This window comes from Saccopteryx leptura, chromosome 2 (assembly GCF_036850995.1).
Source record: "Saccopteryx leptura isolate mSacLep1 chromosome 2, mSacLep1_pri_phased_curated, whole genome shotgun sequence".
Taxonomy (NCBI): domain Eukaryota; kingdom Metazoa; phylum Chordata; class Mammalia; order Chiroptera; family Emballonuridae; genus Saccopteryx; species Saccopteryx leptura.
The window spans coordinates 149,821,596-149,844,441 of NC_089504.1; the positions used below are offsets into that span (position 1 = coordinate 149,821,596).

At 38.7% G+C, this 22,846-nt stretch overlaps 1 protein-coding gene across 1 annotated transcript in view; it reads left to right on the forward strand.

Moving 5' to 3' along the window:
- The window catches only part of HMGA2 (high mobility group AT-hook 2), a 145,387-nt gene extending 123,018 nt beyond the window's left edge, over nucleotides 1–22,369 (forward strand). Inside the window, exons 6-8 of the mRNA XM_066363374.1 lie at nucleotides 5,904–5,936; nucleotides 19,585–19,744; nucleotides 22,337–22,369. Coding sequence (XP_066219471.1) covers nucleotides 5,904–5,936; nucleotides 19,585–19,744; nucleotides 22,337–22,369 — 226 coding nt within the window. The remainder of the gene's footprint in view (nucleotides 1–5,903; nucleotides 5,937–19,584; nucleotides 19,745–22,336) is intronic.
- Nucleotides 22,370–22,846: the final 477 nt, after the last annotated feature.

Genomic DNA, 22,846 nt, shown 5'->3' on the forward strand with positions numbered 1-22,846 from the left:
GCCCAGTCCTGGCTGCAGAAAACAAAGGATGTCATTAGATTAAACTGCTGAGAACAGAGATCCAAATGAAGGGGCTGTTTTCTTCTAAAGGTCAATTGAATAACCTTTGCAAAATGATCATCCTCACTGTGCTGTACATTGTACTCAAAGCTAAGTTGGTAAAGCCCGATTCAAGCCTCTTTTTATTTAAAGTTGAGATTAGTAGTAAAGTGAACTCATAACATCTAGGTCCTCTGTTATGACGGATTTTCTTTCAATTCCTACTAGAAGGGGTGGCGTAGCTGTCTAAGTATCCGCTTTAAAATACCTAGACTCCCAGGAACCATAGGTTGGATTCTCAGGAGGGATAGGGAACCCCTTAATTATTCTGAAATAGATGGGGTGGCAGACCACTTCCTGCCTAGTGTCTTTCTACAAAATCTGAAAAACCAAAATACCCTGTGGACATTAAATACACAGCAATGTTTTTCCTTTCATTTGAAGAGAGATACTGGTTCCCTGTATGGTCTCAGAGATTCAAAAATATGTTTTTTCTCTTTTCATATCCTTTACACTCTCTTAGCATGCTGTATCTTAAGCTATTTAGAGGCAATAATATTTATTTCCTTAAAGATTACACTTTGACTTCGGCTAAGTATTAACCTGCAGAGAACTACACATCTATGTGGTTTAAGAGGGTCCTTCTTCATCTACATTTGATTGATGGGGTCTGTTATCTTCAGAGTTATATTTTAACATTTATTAATCCAAAGCATTTATTTAAAATTTGTTTCAAGTCTTTTATTGTCATTGATGTTTTGTTCTGGGACAAAGCTCCCTTTCACCTAATGTATTTTAGAAGTTTCAGTACAACAGTGGAATGATTTTCATTACAAGCTTCTGAAAGATGTAACGATTTCTTAATATAAAGAACTCCAAATCTCAGTGTACTGTGAGTTTTGCATGCCAGGTCGAGAAAGTGCCCAAACTGTACAAACTTACCATGTGCATAGACTTCTTCAAACGGAATCTTCAGAATTGTCTAAGCAACTTGGAGGGCTTTGCTCTCTCTTCAATAGAACAGTCATTATGAAACCCATGCCTGTAAAAGGGGTGTCCTCAGACTCTCTGCAATTGATAGCTAAGGAAGAATTTCTAAGGGTGGTAGGGGGAGCAGTTGGATCTTGTGGGCTGACCTCTTGTCCTCTGAGATGTGCTTTTTGTCAGCAACCCAGGAGAATCAGAGCTGGGCCCTGCTGAGGAAGCCAGGACTTGCCCTGGCTCCGGTGGCAGGGAGGAATCCCGAGAGACCCCAGTGGACAAGGAGAATCTAGAGGTGAAACTCAGGCCATGAAACCTAACTGTCCTGGATTGGATCAGATTTGATATTTTTTGTTTGTTTGTCTGTCTTTAAGAATGAGAAAGGGTTTCCTCAGATCATTATCCAGAGGATTAAGAGAATTAGAAGAATTGGGTTTAGAAAATGGTCTTGGGGAAATTATATTAAATTCCTTCCAGTCACAAAGGGGTAGGTATTAAAAATGGAAAGGATTTTAAGCTTTTACATGAGAAATGAGCAAAATAGTACTCATTTATTAAGGTGCAGGAAAATATCCTGCTGACCACACTCACGGTTAACATGCATAGTTGATATCATTCAGTTCTTCTTATAAACATAAAGTGATCAACAATGTTTTTAACGACACGAACCCTAAGAGGCAACTGGCTTCTAGGTAGGAGCATTCAGCTCTAAGCCAGAGATGCCTCCAGGAAGACGGAGTCTTGCCGTTTGCCTGGTGTCCCAGAGGGTTTCCAGACAGCAGCTTGCTTCCTTTCCCTTTTTATGAATGGCAGTAGTATTGTGCTTCCCTCGGCATTTTCTCCCAAAGCCATTCATAAAAAATAAAAACAAAACAAAATAACAATAACAGAAAACTTTCTCGGCACAGTCTGGAGCCATTGGGTGCCAGAGGCTGGGAAAACATCCTGGCAGCCATCACCCCAACCAGCACTGAACGAATAAATTCAAGGGTCTGTTTGTTTGGTGGTCTGAAAAGTATGAAGTGCTGTGTGGAAGGGAGGGCAGCTGGAAGAAGTTCTGTGACACAGACTAGGCTGGGAGCCAGGGCTGGAAGCGTTTCAGACATTGTCTTTCCCCTCATTGAAGTGTCAGGACCTAATTCATGGAAAATTGGGTGAGCTGGCAGCCCTCGCAGAGGATTTCATTGAGCCCCACAGTGTGCAGGAGTCACGTGAATGCAGGATCCTCCGCCAGAAAAGGAGGGGGACTTCTGAACAGCAGGCTCCAGTCCGCCTGCAAGAAACGCATGCGGATTTGAAACAGTTTGGGAGTAAACTTGTGTACAGGTGTCATCGGCAGGAAAAAAAAGAGATGGGAGAAGAGTAGCTCTGTTCATACAAAAGACTCTTTTGAAAGGAACACTTCCCTCTTAGCACACACTTTGGAATCATAAAAAGCAAGAAGTCCTCATTGTCCTTGGTCTGATTCCACCTGGAGAAAACATCGTCTCAAAATTTGGGCTTTTATGATGTCATCTATACTCTGATTTAAAGTCAAAGGGAAGAATTTTCTTTTTCAGTGAACAAAAGCACTTTGCAATTTTTTAAATTTTTAGTTGTTTATCTTTAAAAAGAAGCTTTGATGATTTTTATATATGTTTAAAGCAGCAACATGAAGACATTATACCATCACAGAAATTCTGAAAGGAAGAAAAATGAATAGGAACACTACCCCTTCCGTCATATAGTGATTTTATTCTAACTTCTGTTATTTTGGAGAACTGTGGCTTTTTCTTTTATCTGAACCATGAAAGCATGTCATTTTCCACATCAGAGTGGCTCAGTTAAATTCACAAACATCAATGAAGTATAGGTAGAATAGGTAAGGCGGGTGATATTCAGACATGAGGGTGAGTACTGGAAGTAATCTATCAAAAAGCTTGAACTTCAAATCCGCAATACAATGAATAACTTAAATATTTTTCTAATACTCTAATTCTTGGAAAATTAATTTAGGCTGGGTAGAAAATTTTCCTCAAGTGTTTCACCTAAAAGTCAAGAGTTCTACATACACAATTAAATAGATATAGATATAAATGTAAGAATTAAATTGATGTAGATATAGATTAAGAAGACATTGGCATAGATGAAATCTGCAAATGATACCATTGAGAAAGTAAACAAACCCACCCACAGAATGAATGGAAGAAGTTGTTTTCAAATCATATTCTGATGAGACTTGCATCCAGAACATAAAAAGAACTCTTACAACTTAATGTGAAAAAAAACAAATTTAAAAATGGACAAAAGATTTAAATCTTTTCTAAAGAAGACATACAAATGGCCAATAAGCACATGAAAAGATGCTCAACATCATTAATCATTAAAGAAATTCAAATCAGAACAGGAATGATATTCAACTTTATACCCAGTAGGATGTTTAAAAGATAGACAGTAACAAGTTTTAAAGAAATTGAACCCTGGTGTATTCTTGGTAGGAATGTAAAATGGTGCAGCTGCTTTAGAAAACTGGGAACTCCTCAAAAAGTTTAACATGGTGACCTGTGTGACCCAGAACTTCCTCTCCTAAACATATATATATGTTCTACATATATAACCATATATGTTCCACATATGTAACCATATATTTCTCATATAGACAGTGTGTCCGTAAAGTCATAGTGCACTTTTGACCGGTCACAGGAAAGCAACAAAAGATGATAGAAATGTGAAATCTGCACCAAATAAAAGGAAAACCCTCCCAGTTTCTGTAGGATGATGTGGCAGCATGTGCACATGCGCAGATGATGACGTAACACCGTGTATACAGCGGAGCAGCCCACGGCCATGCCAGTTGAGATATGGACAGTACAGAGGAAAGTTCAGTGTGTTCTGTGGCTCGCTAAATTCGAATCCGTGACCAAAGTGCAACGTCAATATTGGCGCATTTATAACGAAGCGCCACCACATAGGAATAACATTACTCGGTGGGATAAGCATTGAAGGAAACTGGCAGTTTGGTGGAGAAACCCCGTTCTCGAAGGCCATCAGTCAGTGACGAGTCTGTAGAGGCTATACGGGATAGCTACCTAAGGAGCCCTAAAAAATCTGTGCATGAGCCCACATCGAACTGCACTGAATAGGTATGAAATTGGGAGAGCTTTCCTTTTATTTGGTGCAGATTTCACATTTCTATCATCTTTTGTTGCTTTCCTGTGACCGGTCAAAAGTGCACCATGACTTTACGGACACACTGTATATAATGAAAAATGAATACATAATTCACATGAAAACATCTATACATGTTCATAGTAGCATTACTCATGATAGCCAAAAGGTGGAACTAACCCAAATGTCTATCAACCCATGGATGGATAAACAAAATATAGTACATCCCATGCATGGGATATTATTTGGCAACTTTTAAAAGAAATGAACTGATAAATGCTGCAACATGAACAATCTTAGAAAACATTGTGCTAAGTTAAAGATGCTAGACCACAAATACCACATATTGCATGATTCCATTTACATGAAGTGTCCAGAAGAGGCAAATTTCTAGAGACAGAAAGTAAGCCCTGGCCGATAGCTCTGTTGGTTGGACCTTCGTCCCAATATGCAAAGGTTCTGTGTTCGATCCCTTGTCAGGGCACATACAGAAACAAATCGATGTTTCTCTCTTTCTGCTTCTCTCTCTCTTCCACTATCTCTCTAAAATTAAAAGAAAAAAAAGTAGATTAGTGGTGACTTAGGAATGGGAGGGTATCTTGGGAGGCAAGAAGAAATTGGGGGTAGCTGCTCATGGATATGAGATATTTTTTAGAGGAAGTGAAAATATACTAAAAATCTTTTAATTAAATACTGCATATGGGTGAATTTTATAGTATGTTAGTTGTATCTCAGTAAAGCTCTTAAGGAAAAACAATATATTAACACAGTAGGCCCATACCCTCCTCAAGTTTCAGGGTACTCAGACAAAAAAACAAAGTGAATCAAATAGCAAATTTATATATTAATATTTTGATGTAGCTGGTATGCATGCAAGCCTTTATTTGGGAATTGTTTTAATAGAGATAACCTGTATTTTATTTCCTTAATATATAATTATACCACTTAGTTCAGTGGTCGGCAAACTCATTAGTCAACAGAGCCAAATATCAACAGTACAACGATTGACATTTCTTTTGAGAGCCAAATTTCTTAAACTTAAACTATAGAGGTAGGAACATTCCTTACTGAGATAGCGCCCGCACGTGGTATTTGGTGGAAGAGCCACACTCAAGGGGCCAAAGAGCCGCATGTGGCTCGCGAGCCGACCAGGGATTGATTCTATGGCCCATCTTTCAGTAGTGTGGATGGATTCACAGACATTTTCATTCTCATCAATTTAATGGCAAGTAATAGAAAATGCCACACCCTTCCACATTATTCTCTATCTTTTCAGAGTGGGGAAAATGGCCAATTTACAGAAGAATTACTACATTCTCCTTTGAAGTAATAATATTCAGTTTCTGTTACTTAAATTCTATTTCATCTGCAAAGACCTGCACTGGAAAGACCTGTGCTTATTAACTAAGACATCTCCTGAGCAGTCAACTTATTCTCTCTTGCTTCTAAATGAACTGACCATAGGGACCTGCCTTCTGCCATCAGGCTCAGGCTGCTCTGCAGCAGTAACCCATTCTTAAGAAAATCAGACAAAAGTAAAACTAGGAAAGTGGGTCAGTGTCCATATGGTTTTCCATTGGGACCACTGCTATCTTTTCACTAGCTATCTTGCCTAATTCACTTTAGCTTTGTGCCAGATGCGTGTCTATATTTGAATTATGTATACTTAATGTTTTTCATTGTGTATGTTTTCTCTTAAACTATAACATTTTTTTGCTTTTGTTTTTGTTTTTTAGCCACAACAGGTTGTTCAGAAGAAGCCTGCTCAGGTAAGAGATGGTTCTTACGACTTCTTCCTTCCAAATAATATAAAAAGTACAGTGAAAAAAATTTTCCCAAATTAAACCTTTAATTAATATTTTTCTAGTTTTGATTACATCAACATTGCACTATTCTCAACAATTTGCTGTATTCTCCAGAAAAAGTCAGAAATAAGCAGTCGGAGTTTGTCATTAAAAACCTTAAACGATCAAGACCTTTGCTTAAGTGCACAAAGCTAATATAAAAATTTGAAAATGTTTATTTCAGTGCCTCATGGATAAAACATATCTAGTCTTATGTTTTTTTTACCAATTCTTAAACATCATATTTTGTCCTTTCCACCTAACTATCCATATTTCATTGACTTGATAAGGGACTTATTAGTTGCAAAATATTTTGTGATTTTTGACTAGAAACGTATTTGTTCATTGAATTATTCCATGACATTAGATGATCCCAAAATGTTCCCCAGGGAAAGCTGGGAAATTACGTTACACTGGTTTTGCAGATGGATGAACTCTTGAGTCTGGCTTCCCTGAGCCATAGTCTCTGAAGTCTTTGGAGGCATCAATTTGAGGAACTAGCTTTACTTCTCTTCTTTCATGTGACTGAAGTTCTTTGTCCTAACTGTCATCTCTCTATACATGGAAACACAAGAATCATATTTATTGAGGAAAGTATATTTTGAAGAAAGCAAAACCGAAGGATAAATGAATATGATTGCCAAGTATGTGAGCTGTTACTAAAGTAGAAGTGTGGCCCGCTGCCCTCCCCTTCCTGGTTTAAGGAGATGATCAGGAGATCTAAGTGTATCATGCAGAACTGGCTGCAGTGTGTTATTAAGCAATGTCTTGGGTTACCACATTCTTTGTAGATCTCTTTCATATAATTTAAAATATCTATGGGCTTTTTTCCCTAGAGGTCCCAAAAAAATGTACCTTATACCCTTTTCTTTTGGGACAATGTTACTTTGCCTGGAAAAGATCACCCACAAAATATTCTCTGCTCACTGTTTTGTAAAAATGCTGTTTGGAAGAGAATTGAAACTTCTAAACATGTATAAGCAGGAAATAAGTATACAAATAATTACACATGTGCTTTATGTAGAATAAAAGCATAGTTCCCATGAATAAAACAATCATTCTGGTGGCTGCTGCCATACCTGAAAGCTGAGAGTGGTAGGAAGCACTAAAAATAAATACCCAGAGGTTGAGTGTTTATACACAATATTAAACAAAATGAAATATACATAAAAACTTGCCATTTTAGCTTAGGCATACCAGAGATACTGAGCCTCTCACCCTTTATCAGTAAGAACATCGTGAGAAAGTGAATTTATAATTCTTTGTTTGTGTCAAAGGCGACACTAGTGTTCACTGTTGCATAGTTTGTGAATGATAGATTAACCTTATGTGGTCTGTTACCAACATTGCTTCAGTCTCTCTTCTTGGTGTCATAGGGAAGATGGGGCTAACAAAAGCAGTCACTGCATCTGAGTCATGTGTAATCTAGTTCAGAGGTTCTTAACATTGGCTGCATATTAGAATAACCTGGTGATTACACACACACACACACACACACACACACAGTTCCCCCTTTTTTTTCCACATACCAAAACCCCCAGTGGGCACCTGAAACTCGATAGTATTTAACCCTATATATATTTGTACTATGTTTCCTCTTATACATACATACCCACGACAAAGTTTAATTCATAAATTAGGCACAGTAAGAGATTAATAACTAATTATACATACAATTATAATAATATATTACAATAAAAGTTATATAAATGTGTTCTCTCTCAATCTCTACTAACCAATCTGATTATCTGTATGGCTACTAAGTGACTAATGGGAGGGTAGGATATTCTGGACAAAGCAATTAATCATGTCCAAGGCAGAATGGAGTGGAACAGCACGTGATTTCATCATACTATTCAGATCAGCATGCAATTTCAAACTTAGTGTTTATTTCTGAAATTTTCCATTAATACATATTAGGGCCAAGGTTGACTGCAGATAAGTGAAACCACAGATAAGGAGGACTATGTATATACGTGTGTGTGTCTTTGTGTGTTTGTGACTGTATATTTAAATGGTTATTAAATATCATCATGTTTATATCACATATATATCTCACATAAATACCCACCTAGTGGTGTGTGGGGTGTGCTGAAGCTAGCCTTTGTAAATATCTCTTCCATATTCTACACTCAGCAGTGTTAAGTGGTAGCTTGAAATCCACTGCACTGAAAATACACCATGGAAATTGACAAATACTGCAAATCAGGACTTGATTTTTTTTTTCCTGAAGAGCAAGTTGTTAAACATTTACCTACATACCAATGGCCCAACCTTTCCATGATTCTGATTATTTGATCTGGAGACTCAAGCATCAGTATTTTTAATGAACTCCCCAAGTAATTTTGATGTGCAGCCAGGGATGAAGATACTCAGTGAACACACACGAGAAAAGGTTTGATATTTGAAACACGGAATATCAACGTTTATGAGGTACGTAGGGGACACAGAATGCCACAAGGGAATTATTAAGGGGATGGGGATGATCCCTGGAAGAATTTTTGTGTTTTTTCTGGACAGAGACAGAGAGTCAGAAAGAGGGACAAATAGGGACAGACAGGAAGGGGGAGAGATGAAAAGCATCATTTCTTTGTTGAGGCATCTTAGTTGTTCATTGATAGCTTTCTCATATGTGCCTTGACAGGGTGGGGGGCACAGCAGAGCGAGTGACCTGTTGCTCAAGCCAGTGACCTTTAGGCTCAAGCCAGCAACCATGGGGTCATGTCTATGATTCCACACTCAAGCCAGCTACCTCACACTCGAGCCAGCTACCCCACGCTCAAGCTGGTGAGCTGGTGCTCAAGCTGGCAACCTCAGGGTTTCAAACCTGGTTTCTCCATGTTCCAGTCTGATGCTCTATCCACTGTGCCACCAACTGGTCAGGCCCTGGAAGAATTTTGATTTCATTGTTATTATTTAGTCACAAAAGGGAAAATGGAGACAAATTGGGGGAGAGCAAGAAAGACCTTATAGAGGAGATGAGTGACATGTTAAAAAGTAGAGAAGTAGAAACAAATGAATCACAGATGGAGATTGCTGAAACTGATTGCAAGTTGGGCAGTAATACACCAAGAAGTCATATAAGTGAAATAAAAAATTTTTTCCAGAGGCAATCAGGAATATCAGAGAAGCCACAGATGGATTGGGTTGTTCTTCGCTGATCAGTCTGGCTGTCTCACAAACCCTGCTCCAGATCTGCCCTTGAAAGAAGAGGTCAGACTCGAAATAGAAAAAAGAACATGAGCTCATTGGACTTCTTAATCTATATTGCCTAAGGACACAGCAATGAATTATATAAACATGGGACTACATGGAAGTTCATGGAGGATAATGTAAATTTTACACTGCATTCAAAAGAATCTCTTCCTTTTTCATCTGTTTCTTTCAAAATACCCTCCCAGATGGCTTTTCCATGTGGCAGTCTGGATTACCTCAGGCTCATATCCTTTCTTCATCAACAGTACTTTGCAAGGTTATGTTTAGATCCTGTCTTTAAGTGGTAAAGATTTAGCACAATTAAATATTTTACATCTAAAGACTAGGGCTCAGCAGTGTATAAGGAAACCTAGGTTTTGCTTTCTAGCCCCATCACGGGGCAAATTAATCTCTCTGGGCCCTATCTATCCACCCATGAGATGGGATAATAACAATACCTCTTCCCTTATTTTCAAGAACATTTTGAGAGATTCATAATTATATAAATTCCAGGGAGTATAATTATGTTTGGATGCTAGGTTTTCTTTCATTTCCACAGGTATATGTTCTTGAAATCTCTAGAATTCTAATTAGTTTTAAAGTCCTATCTTTTTTACCTCAAGTGTTTTTATGGCTTGTTTTTAAAATAAGGATGCTTTTTTACCTAAGGGGGGGATTTTATAGTAATTGTTACATGGTATCATTAGGACTAAAGCAGTCAGAATCACTTTCCCTGTGGGTCACAGATATCTAGAATTACAATGGTTCTATTGTGAAGTTGTGTAAATCCATCAAATTCGGAAACCTCCTCTAAGCTTTGAGAATGCCACTTCTTGAAACTGGGATACAAAGTGACAGAATTCACTCACAAGAGACAAATTCAGGATTATGACAAACCTCAAAATTTAGATAGACACTTGTGTTTATGTATATTAAGCACATGTGATTAGGGGAGAATAAAAATTTACGGGGAACCCTACTGGGTGGTTTTGTGCTTGGAAAACACACCTCAAGTATGTCTCATAATCCTAATGAGAAAGTTATCGTCTCTTATCAGTGTAAAGGGGGAAATCTGCAATATTCACATTAACTTTTTGAAAAATTCCAAAACCAGTGAAAACAAAAGCTTACAAGGGAACTCTACTATATTTTTATTTAAAGTGATAAAATGAATCATAAATAAAGTTAGCCAGTTTTCTAGGTTTTTAAACAATTTAAACAGTTGAATTTCTCAACCTTATGGATTACATTCTTAGGTTTATTAGGAAGTAGTTGTAAGTTTTGTTGTTATTGTTGTTTTAATTTACAAAGCACCATACAAGTATCAGGTCATTCTCAGTGGTTGAGTTTTCCTTCTTAAGTTTTTATTTTATCTTATTTTAATATTTTTTTAATTTATTGATTTTAGCCAGAGAGGAAGGAAGAGAGAGAGAGAGAGAGAGAGAGAGAGAGAGAGAGAGAGAAACATCAATCTGTTCCTGTATGTGCCCTACCAGGGATCAAACCGGCAACCTCTGTGCTTCAGTCCAATGTCAACTGAGCTATCTGGCCAGGGCTCGAGTTTTTATTTTGATAAGAACACATTTCTCTCCATCTCAGACCTCTAACAAGGTTTTGGTGGTTTATCAGACATCTTATTGTTTCTTTTTATTTTTTAATTTTATTTATTCATTTTAGAGAGGAGAGGTAAACAGAAAGAGACAGGGAAAGAGAGAAGGGGGAGGAGCAGGCAGCATCAACTCCCATATGTGCCTTGACCAGGCAAGCACTGGGTTTCAAACCAGCAACCTCAGCTTCCCAGGTCAGTGCTTTATCTACTGTGCCAGCCCAGGTCAGGCCTTATTGTTTCTGATTTCCCTCTCTTAAGGCTTTAAACTGAGATTAGAAGTGAGTTCTTGTATATCATTCAAACGTATCTTTTTTCTCACCGGATCCCTACCCAAAGGCTAAGAACAAGTTTTTAAAATCCCAATAGTAATCCTTCTTTTCCACCCAGTTTCCTCACTGTTGTGCAGCCCTGGCAAGCTACACCTCTAGCAGTTAAGGCAGGTAGTAACCCCCTCCTTGTTACTTTCCCAGTGAGAGAATTGGCAACTTTTCCAGTGTCTGAGAGACTAGAAACAAGCTGTCTGTTTCAAAATAGCTTTTACCTGCAAGTGACATCTTCTGCCCCTGGTGTGTATCAGGGAGGAGAAATCTCAGTAAGCCTTGGTTATCGGGATTTTTTTTTCTCCCCTTCAAAAAAAAAAAAAAAATGAATGTTTTTACAGAGACTTCAAGGGCAGTTTTAAGGATGTTTATATTTCAGACAACCTAAACATTGTTTGGAGCAAAATGAGAGATTTCATTTTGGAACAAGCAAGTTGATGAATTGCAGTCAGCATCTTGTTCTCAAAGAAGGCATTTTACTGGGGGCTTTCAGTCTAGACACACAGAGGAAGAAGGAGGAAAGAGAGAAAGGAGAGCATGCTCACTCTAACACTCATCTTTTACGTGGCACCTTGGCCAATGCAGTAAATAGTTCATAATAAATCAGACTTGCAAATAGTCAGTCTTCTACTCACTCAGGGAGCTCGGTGATTTACGCTGCCAAAGTCATAAAGAGTTCTGATTTATTTTCCTACTTAGGCTCTTTCAAGCTGGTAAAACATTTTGTGGGCCAGTAAATGTTTGGTACCAACTGGTAAAACATGAAGAATTATATCAAAGTCTGCCCCGAGTGGCACTGTTTTGTTATATAGGGAAGACTTTTTTATTTCACCCCTGACCTCTGACATTGCAAAGGTCAAGGGAAAAGGGAGAGAGCAAAGTAGAAACCTGCCTTTAACCCTTACAACAAAGTAGCTCAAGGGTATAACAACACAGGGGGAAGGCAGAGGAAACATACCAAAATGATTATTAACTGTAAACATGTGAAGTAATTAGCTTAGCTAACAGTTGTAATAAGGGAATGTTGGCAAGATGAATCTAGCTGCTTCCTGGCAGGGAATGTCTTACAGAGATGACATAAACTTCTAACAGAAATGAAAGAACATCACTCAATCTGGAGCAATATATAAAACTCCAGAAGGAAAAGTTTAGTGTTTCTGGACTTGACAGATTTCCTATAGCTTTTAAAAGTATAATTGTTTTTAATGGTGTGGTGAAGTCTGTGGATTAGACTAAAAATAAAAATGGCAGTATCTGCCTGCTTTTTCTCTGCATTCTAATGTGAGTTGAATACAGAGCAATTATTTATTAAATATGTAAACTTTCCTATTATTATTAGCCAAATTTGCTGACTCAAGTTAATATGAATAATAGTAACTGGTTTTATTTTATTTTTATTTATATTTATTTATTTATTTAGTGTGAGAGAGAAACAGATAGGGACAGACAGACAGGAAAGGAAAGAGATGAGAAGCATCAACTTAAACTTGCGGCACCTTAGTTGTTCATTGATTGCTTTCTCATATATGTCCTGACGGAGGTGGGGGGGGGGAAGCTCCAGCCCAGCCATTGACCCCTTGCTCAAGCCAGCGACCTTTGGGCCATGTCTATGATCCCACACACAAACCAGAGACCTCAGGATTTCAAACCTGGGTCCTCTGCATTCCAGATCAATGCTCTAACCACTTTGCTACCGCCTGGTCAGGCAAGAGTAACTGGCTTTTAAAACCTGATCTTTCTAAGAAAATCCTTAATGTTTGAATACAAATATGTCGCTGTATTGAAGATACTCCCTTTACATTCAGGAAATGTTTGCTGGACACTCAGATGTCCATTAAATAATTATTTGTCGACTTAACTATTATTGATATTTTCATAATCTTATTCAAAAGTCCTAGGATTATGACAAATGATTGGTGCAATAATGATTGAAATCCAGAAATCTTCTGTTCCCTGGCAACAAATACAAGTTATGCTAAGTTTTATACATATGAAAAACAGGCCCCGGCTAGTAGCTCGGTTGAGGTGTCACTTCAATATGCCAAGGTTGTGGGTTCAGTCCCTGGCCAGGGCATATACAGGAAGCAACAAATGAATGCACAACTGAGTGAAACAACAAACTGAAGTTTCTCTTTCTCTCCCTCTGTCTCTCCCCCTTTCTCTCTTCCTTTCTCTCTCTCTAAAATCAATAAATTTAAAAAATTTAAAGGTAAAGAAAAAAGTTTTCTCCTAGTCTGTCCATCAATAAATACATCTGGAATATAACCATTAAGCAGCCTTGATTATATTTATTTTTCTAATGCTACTTTGCATGAAAACAAGAATATCTTCAACAATTTTGGAAATGTTGAAATAAATTTCCTTTCTGAGCGCTTCCTTCATACAAAAATTAAAAATCCTTTTGCTCTATCTTTAGTTATTTTTTATGCATTAGGCTCCTTCAGTTTAGTAAGAATTAGAACATGGAAAGTTGATCAAGCTCATGGTCCTCAGAAATCCTGACTTATAAGACCCTGCAACTTGAAATTAGTTTAGACATGAAGTGATTTCCCTATCTGAACATTATATGATACCCTTCTGAAGATATTTTTATACAGCCTTTTATCCCAGGATCGTGGTATTCAAGGGATGCATGGCACCTCTGCCTGCTGAATTTTCAGTGATGGGTCTCTGAGCAAGGGCACAAAGGAGACAAACAAAAGTGCATTTTAGAAACCCAGATGTATTATTTTGTTTTGTTTTGTTTTGTTGTTGCTGTTTTTAACACGTGAGAGGCAGAGAGATAGAGACAGACTCCTGCATGCACTCTGACCTGGGATCTACCTGGCAAGCCCCTACCAGGTGATACTCTGCCCAACTGGGCCATAGCTCCATTGCTCAGAAATCGAGCTATTTTAGCACCTGAGGCTGAGGCCATGGAGCCATCCTCAGCACCCAGGGCCAACTTTGCTCAAACCATTTGAGCCATGGCTTCAGGAGGAGAAGAGAGAGAGAGAGAGAGAGGGAGAAGAAAAGGGGGGGCGTGGAGAAACAACGGCCGCTTCTCCTGTGTGCCCTGTCTGGAAATCAAACCTGGGACTTCCATATGCCGAGCCAACACTCTACCACTGAGCCAACCAGCCAAGGCTTGTTTGTTTGTTTGGAAGCATTGTTTAATTGTTTATTTTTTTCCTCAAAATATTTATCATTGAATCAGAGTTAAAGAAATAAGCACAGAATGAATAACTGAAACTAATCATGGCAGTTCCACACTGTAGTCTTAAAAGATATTTTACGTTTCTTTTTTCAAAGTTTTTCCAATTGATTGTCACATTTTTTCTCACACTCTCCTCAGAAAATAGATAGTATGTTCATTGCCAGACTGAATACTGGGCATAAGGCACCAGTTAGACAACCCATGATTTCAGGGTTGGTGCTCTGGTCAGTGACATCTAGGATCAACCTTCTTTAGATATCCCCCAATAAGACCTTTTAACTGACTTTATTAAGGTGATGGTAACAGCTGCAAGATAGTCCTGATACTTGTATATTTTTATATGGGCAGTCCTCAGGTTACAAACAAGATAAGTTCTATAGATTAGAAAATGTTCAAGTATTTATACATACAGAAAGGTAAAAATAAACATTATGTTAAGGCAAACATCTGTCTAAGCTGCATTTAATAGGTAAATGTACCTGTTCCAACTTAGATACAGATTCAACTTAAGAACAAACCTACAGAATGCAGATACTGCCTGTATACATAAAGTTAAAATAAAGAAAAGATAGGGTACATACACCATAAACATTCCAGCTTCTTGCGTCTCCTTTTGAAAAACATACTTGCCTTCTAACATTTCCACCAGAATCCCTTGCACTTGCCAGATTCTATGGTTTGTATATGTTCCATTTAATATGTTTTTTAAAAACCAGATATAAAGTTTTCTTAGTTGGAGGAAGTAATCACTTTCCATTAAGTTAAAACAGTCCCAATCCATATGAAGTTAAAATATCTGAGAGAGAAATAGAAAGAGTCAGCTTTGTGGTCTTGTGGGTTGCTCAGCTGCAGTCGGAATGGCAGTTGGTTCCTGGTCATTGCTGCCAAGGAGGAGAGCCCATTATTTCTGTTCTGGTGGGACTGGCTCGAGATAGTCATGAATGTGAAATACTCTTAAATGTGTCATTCCAAGTCCTTAAGGAATAAAACATATTAAGATGACAAAAAGAGTAGCTCATAAAACCATAAGTAATCTTTATAGATTGCCAGATATATGTGGGTTTATTTGGCAAAATAACTTAATTACAAATGTATTTTTAGCCTGCAACATTTTATGGTAAGAGTTGCAGAATTCTTTGCAGCCAAGGAAACAAAGGAAGGCATATTAAAGCCAACACGGACTCCATGCTATACACAATGAGGGACATCATAGTGACCCCACTCCTTGAGTTTGTAGGGAGAGTATTGCCATTTCTTGGCTCTATTTAGAATGCACTGGCCTCCCTTCCACTGCAGACCTGTTTCGTCTGCATCTGAAAATTAAACCCAGAGCTTCAGCTCTTGCATTAAATACTACACATACCCTTACCCACGCCTGTATGGTATGATCTAGAATTAAACTCTTAAGACATTTTAAAATTCCATCAAGAATTAGGGGATGAGGTTGGATATTGAACTGTTTTCTTCTCCCTTCTGAAACCATTAGTGAAAGTATACCCAAAGGTATCTGCCACATGCATTCTGATGAACCAAAGTAAAAGAATAGAGAGATGTGCAAACCCTATTTCTAGGTTGTAGTAGGGTTTTTCCCAAACTTAACCACAGCAATGAAAGAGTTACATTTATTACATTCCTTTTTTTATTATTCACAAAAGGAAAAATCTAAGGCAAAATGAATGCAATTTTCCAATAGTCATAATAAAAATACAGTTCTCCAATTCTGCCCCTTTCCTTTCCTTTCCTTCCCTTCTCTTCTCTCTCTCTCTCTCTTTTTTTTTTTTTTTTTTTTTTTTTGCCGAAAAGGCTCACGTGTTTCACCAGTGTGGCGCAGCCTCAGTTGTCTTTGTAGAATAAGTGCATGAATGCCTGGGAGCTGTTCAGTGTTCAGAGGCCTTAGTGGCCGGTCCTAATAAAAATGTCACTGTGCACTTCTACTTTGAAAAGTCCTGTTATCCTACATCCCAGAAGCCCCATTCCAAGGCCAAGCATTCTTGACCAGACTGTTGCTGTTTGGCTTTCCTACCTCACCAACTAGCCCCTAATGAAATGTGTATGATTCTTGGCTACAATATTTCAATCTCCTTATTGCCTCAAAGCTGCTCTTCGGGGTCTCCACAAGCTCAAAAGTCCTTTGGCTATAGTGGCAAACAGAAAGCCACTTAAATAGATATCTCAAAGCACAAGCTGCTATCTACAATAAGTGATAGTCTCCTCTAAGTTAATGAACAGGCTTGAATCTAAGGGGTGCCTCATAACTACTCTACTATGCAAATAAGATTCCTTGGGGACATCAGAGCTGGCTGCTTATTCCCTGCATCGCTAGTTTCTGTCCGCTCTTTGCACCACTTAAGAGCCTTCTGTGAAGCCCGGCCAGCCAGGACGCAGGGCAGTGGAGGGTGGGTCCCCAACTTTATTCCTGACGGGAATGAATTTTCTTCTCTTAATTACATGCATGCTTTTGTCACAGCGAGCAAGTCCCTGGAAGGTAAGGTTTGCAGAGGTGAGAAGTGCCACATGCCTTGCCAGCATCATCTCCTTGGCAGCCATGTTGTCCTCTGGAGAGTGGCCAGTCAGGGCTCTGCAAAGAGAAAGAGCCCTTCACTAACGAAACTTGTGAGAAAACCATCTTCTGAGCATGTGAGAACCACGTTACCTCCAAAAGTTAAATGGAGTGTGAGCCCCTGCCCACCCTCTGAGATCCTAGTTATGTATCCAGTACCATAATTAACAACTACAAGTAGAAGAATTTCAAGTTCGTGGAAAGATACCTTAATGAAACAACTATGCATGTTGTGTTAAGAACAGTTAAGGAAACAATATGAGGGACCATCATTTTTAGCTGAGTTGTGTCTAAGGGGTTTGAATACACCACTTAAAATATCAGGAGCTTCAAGAGCTCAAATGGAGCAAAGTTTCTGGTAATGTTTTTGAACAGCTGATCACATTCCATCTACTACAAGGTCTCTTTAAGTTCATGGTGTGAAAATCCTACTTCCTTCCGGATTTGGAAGTATTTTGTTTTCCAAAGGGGAGAGAAAAATCAAGCACTTAGAAATGGAATAATTACAGTTCAATCCAGGAGAGTGTCCCAGCTTGACTGAGTTCTATTAATTTATTAACCATGAGAAAACAGAATAAAATATAGCTGCCGGCTCTTACGTGATGGCCTGTTTCAAGGTAATAACTGAAGTCCACACCTCACATCGTAATGAAAAGGGAGCCATCTGGGGAGGGATGGAGAGTGTATCTGCCGAACAGCTTAGTGACTTTCTGGAATTTAAATATTAAGTGAAAAGAGAAAGTCATAGAGCAGCTGAACCCTGGCTTGTCTTTCTTTCGGCTGTTCGTGGCTTTGATCATGCTACATCCTCCTTTGTGGCCAGGACTCCATAGAGAATCTCAGGGTCGTAGCCTTTTGCCTATCAAGCGGTATAAACCTGCTGCTTAAATATGTGAAGCCTGAAGTTCAACGGTTGGGAGTAGAGGGGAGGTAGTTTCATACGCTCCACATTTCCCGCATAACCCAAAGCAGACTAAACAAAACTGGTGTGAAATCTCATGACTTGATGCTGCTGCGGTTATATATTTTTTAAGCTGCAATCCATTCATTTGTAGGTGTGTTTATTCCCAGGATTTACAGCTCTCTCAGTCTTTGGGGGAAGAATGTATGAAACCTTTTGGAAAAGGTTGCAGTAAGCAGTGGCCTGTGATTAAAGCCCAGGGTAAAGTTTGTGAGTGTGTAAGTGTGTGTGTGCATTCATGGGAGTGAGTGCCCGTTCATGTGGGGTTTTTTCCTCCCGTTTGTTGAATTGACGCAAAAGCGTCACACATGGTAGCATTTAGGAGCCCCTTCACAGCTGAAGTGTTTCAAACACTAATGAATGGAAGTTTGGTCATATAATGCAGACAAGCTTTAAGGCATGCGTTACTGAATGGTGTACTGTAGTGACCTGGGAAAGGAAGAGAGATATAAATTGTGTCAGTTAGCCACCCAGACAAAATGAAGCCATGTGGAAAATCAAATCTATTAAAGTATGAAGACTGTTATAAAGCTGTTTTAAGCGGGCCGTTCTTAAAGGGGCTCAGTTTGCTGCTGGGGTGAATGTTTACCTCTACTCCCAGATCTCTTTCACATGCCGTCTTATGAGACAATGTGCAGCATTTGATAAAAATCATCCTCTCGTTAACGACGCTTTTATCGGAAATGTTTATTGTCTCCCGCTTTACCACCCATGTCCTGAAAGGTACTGCACATTTGTAAAATAAGCAAAAGGAGAGAGAACTGTGAGGCTCAAGCCAGTGTGCACAAACTCCAACAAATTCCAGAACCACAAGGACTCAGAAAACGGAAAAGAGAAGGAGGAGTTAGATTTATAGGAAGGGGAGGCCCTGCAAAAACATCTATATTAGATTTTTCTCTGCTTGGCCAGATCAACATTCAGTGTTTGGTCGTTGTGGATTTAGCACTGAGATTGAGCAGGGATGCCAAACTTTGGTCATTGTCTTAAAATGTACTTGAATACATACAAGACCAAGAAAGCCAATGTAGAGAGGAAATGAGTAGTCAGCTCTTGCAGCCTGAGAGCAGGCTCCCTTCTGCCCTCACGCTGCCTCTGCATGGCCACGGCGTGGTGGCCGTAGCTTCATGGTCACACACAGGTTCTGGTGACCCTCTGACTCAGCCCAAATCCTGGCCCTCCATACTGTAACTTTGGATGTTACTTGCTGTGCCTTGATTTTCTCACCTGTAAAATAGGATTAATAGCAGATAGTCCCTAACAGCATCTAGTCATCACCATAGAAGTACCACTATTATTACCAATATCTGAAGGAGACGTTTATTTATGCCTTCAGTAAGGATCTCCTGAACTTTATTTTTCTTACTTCTATGCTGGTTTTTAAAATTGATGAGTGGCATGCTGCTGGAAAAAAAAAAGTTGCCCTTTCTATTTTACTCTAATTGGTGCGTAGGCTGACATCCCCCAACATTCCCTGGACTGCACACAATTGAATTTGCTGACCAGCCACCATGTTGTCAAGCCTTAAGTCAACAGTGGCTAATGACCGCTCTGGGAAAAAACAACACCTTGATTCCTCAATTACAGTTTAAGAAGCCCTGGGAATGAGTGGCTTGCCAATCATCCGCATCCTCTTTTGAAGCAAGCATAGTGTGCTATGGAAACAGGTCACCTCTGAGCTGTTTTGTAAGAACAGCGGACACAGTATAATGCTTGTGCTCTTTGTGTCTTCCAGGAGGAGACTGAAGAGACATCCTCACAAGAGTCTGCGGAAGAAGATTAGGGGGCGCCAACATTTGATTTCTACCTCAGCAGCAGTTGGATCTTTTGAAGGGAGAAGACACTGCAGTGACCACTTACTCTCTATTGCCATGGTCTTTCCACTTTCATCTAGGGTGGGGTGGGGCGGGGCGGGGGAGGGGCGGGGGTCGGGGGAGAAATCACGTAACCTTAAAAAGGACTATATTAATCACCTTCTTTGTAATCCCTTCACAGTCCCAGGTTTAGTGAAAAACTGCTGTAAACACAGGGGACACAATTTAACAATGCAACTTTTAATTACTGTTTTCTTTTTTCTTAACCTACTAATAGTTTGTTGATCTGATAAGCAAGAGTGGGTGGGTAAGAAACACTCTGAGTCAGGTTTTAGTCAATCACTGCACTGTATACAAACAAGAAACGTGTCACACTCGTGACTCTGGGCATTCACATAGGAAAGGCGCAGTGTGTGACACTGTGTACGCCTCTAATGCCACCTGACCCGCTCACCATAGTAAAGCTTCTGTTTAGAACACCAAAGATAGGAATAGATACTACTTCTCTCTTTTTCGTATAATCTTGTACACACTTACTTGATGATTTTTTTTAACTTTTATTTCTAAACGAGACGAAATGCTGATGTATCCTTTCATTCAGCTAACAGACCCGAAAAGGTTATGTTCATTTTTCAAAAAGGGAAATAAGCAAACAAGTGTTGCCAACTCCTGTATTTATGGGTACCACACAGATCAGTAGGAGGAATACATTTACTCGTCACACTCCTTTTCAGGAGCAACATTCATTCCGGTAGAATCTACTTCCTACAGAGCCAAATGCCATTTAGCAATAAACCGCACTTGTCAGCCTTAATGCATTGAAGGAACCTAGAGTAAAATCATCCTCTTTGTAATTTAATGAAAAGGTACAAGAATAATGCATGATGAACTCACCTGAATTATGAGGTAGGAGGAGCGAAACCTACATTTCTTTTGCTATAGTTATGCTATAATTTAAAAAACAAACAAAACAAGCAGTCTCTCTCTCTTTCTCTCTCTCTCTCTGTATCTTTTCATTGTGTATCAGTTTCCGTGAAAGACCTAAATACCACTTACCTCAAATTAAGCTTATGTGTTACTTCAAGTAATACATTTTGACATAGGATGGTGGACTGATGTGCTCTACGTTGACTTCTTTAGTTCACCATCTCTTCATTCAAACTGCACTTTTAGCCAGAGATGCAATATATATCCCCACTATTCAATACTACCTCTGAATGTTACAATTAATTTACAGTCTAGTACTTTTTACATGCTGCTATACACAAGCAATGCAAGAAAAAACAAAAACAAAAACATAATGGGTAGGTGATGCTAATCACGGTTCTTTTTGTCCACTTAAACTACAGTTAAAGAAGCAAAGCATTCTCCTTACTGTGTTTCAGCATGGCTATGTATTTTTCTATGTTTTTTTTAATTAAAATTTTACAAATACTTGTTTCAGCTTCTCTGCTAGATTTCTATGTTAACTTGAATAGTTTTTTAACCAAGTCGCTCCTAGGTTCTTAAGGATCACTGTCCTCAATCGCACTACACATCACACAAAGTTGGATTGTAATGTTTAAATATTACCCTCCAAGTTTGTACCTCAAATGAATTGTGTAAGGAAATGGACTAATTGACTTGCAAAGACCTACCTCCAGACTTCAAAAGGAATGAACTTGTTACTTGCAGCCTTCATTTTTGTGGATGTTTGACATAGTTCAAACTGCAGCTACCCCTAGTCAAAACTATTTTTGTAGAAGACATTTGCTAGAAAGGAACACATTTTTACATACTTTTGCAAATAAATAAAGCCAACCTTCAAAGAAACTTGAAGCTTTGTAGGTGAGAGGCAGCAAGCTCAGCTTTTGCGATGCAATCAGAAATGTGTGTTTTAAGATTAGTTGAATATGAAAAAATGCTTGACAAAGATTTTCATGTATTTTACACAAATGTGATTTTTGTACTATGTCTCAACCAGATTTATTTTAAGCGCTTCTTATGTATAGTTTTTATTCTTTTCTCTCCTAGTGAGTGTGCTGACTTTTTAACATGGTATTATAGACTGGGCTAGGAGGTAGTTTCTCATGAGGGCATGTGTCAGTGTGGCTTTTAGTTCTGAAGCCAAATGAAACTCAAAACCATCTCTCTTCCAGCCACTTCAGGGAGGTAGCTTCACAGACCACATACCTCTCCTAGACTGGCAGATGGCTCTCACTGTTGTGAATCACCAAAGGAGCTATGGAGAGAATTAAAACTCAACATCACTGTTAACTGTGCATTAAATAAGCCAATAAACAGTGGCTCATAAAAATAAAAAGTCCCGTTCCATATCTTTGGTTGGACCTTTCTGAAACCTCATTGGCCAGCTCATAAAACTGACACAGTTACTCGTGTTGGCCAAACTCAGAAACAGAGCAATTTCCATCAGTGATGAAGTTACTCTTTTATTTCCTCTATGTTGTACAATCAAAACACACTACTACCTCTTATGCCCCAGTATACCTCATTTTTCATACTGAAAAAAAAAAAAGCTTGTGGCCAATGGAACAGTAAGAACATCATAAAATTTTTATATATATAGTTTATTTTTGTGGGAGATAAATTTTATAGGACTGTTCTTTGCTGTCGTTGGTCTCAGCTAAGTAAGACTGGACATTTAACTTTTCTACCATTTCTGCATGTTTGCAGGAGAAAGGTATCAAGACGTTTAACTGCAGTTGACTTTCTCCCTGTTCCTTTGAGTGTCTTCTAACTTTATTCTTTGTTCTTCATGTAGAGTTGCTGTCTACGATTGTACTTTGAATCGCTTGCTTGTTGAAAATATTTCTCTAGTGGATTATCACTGTCTGTTCTGCACAATAAACATACAGCCTCTGTGATCCCCATGTGTTTTGATTCCTACTCTTTGTCATAGCTCAATTAAATTAAAGTTTGGTCAAAACAGGTTAAGGAGAGAGACATTCAGTTCACAAGTCATTGTGTTGCCCCTTCTGCATATGTACGTCCAGATTTCTACACACACTGAAATTAAGTTTTAAAGTATCATGCTTCTTAAATCAACTGCTCTAAATTCACCTTTCATGTTCTGACATTTAATTCTACAAAGACAACCTTAGAAGACCTATAAAGGAAGAATAGCTTATAGTTTAGAGAATTTCTGTGTAAGGTTGGTATTGACAAAGTCTGTGAAGGAAGTAA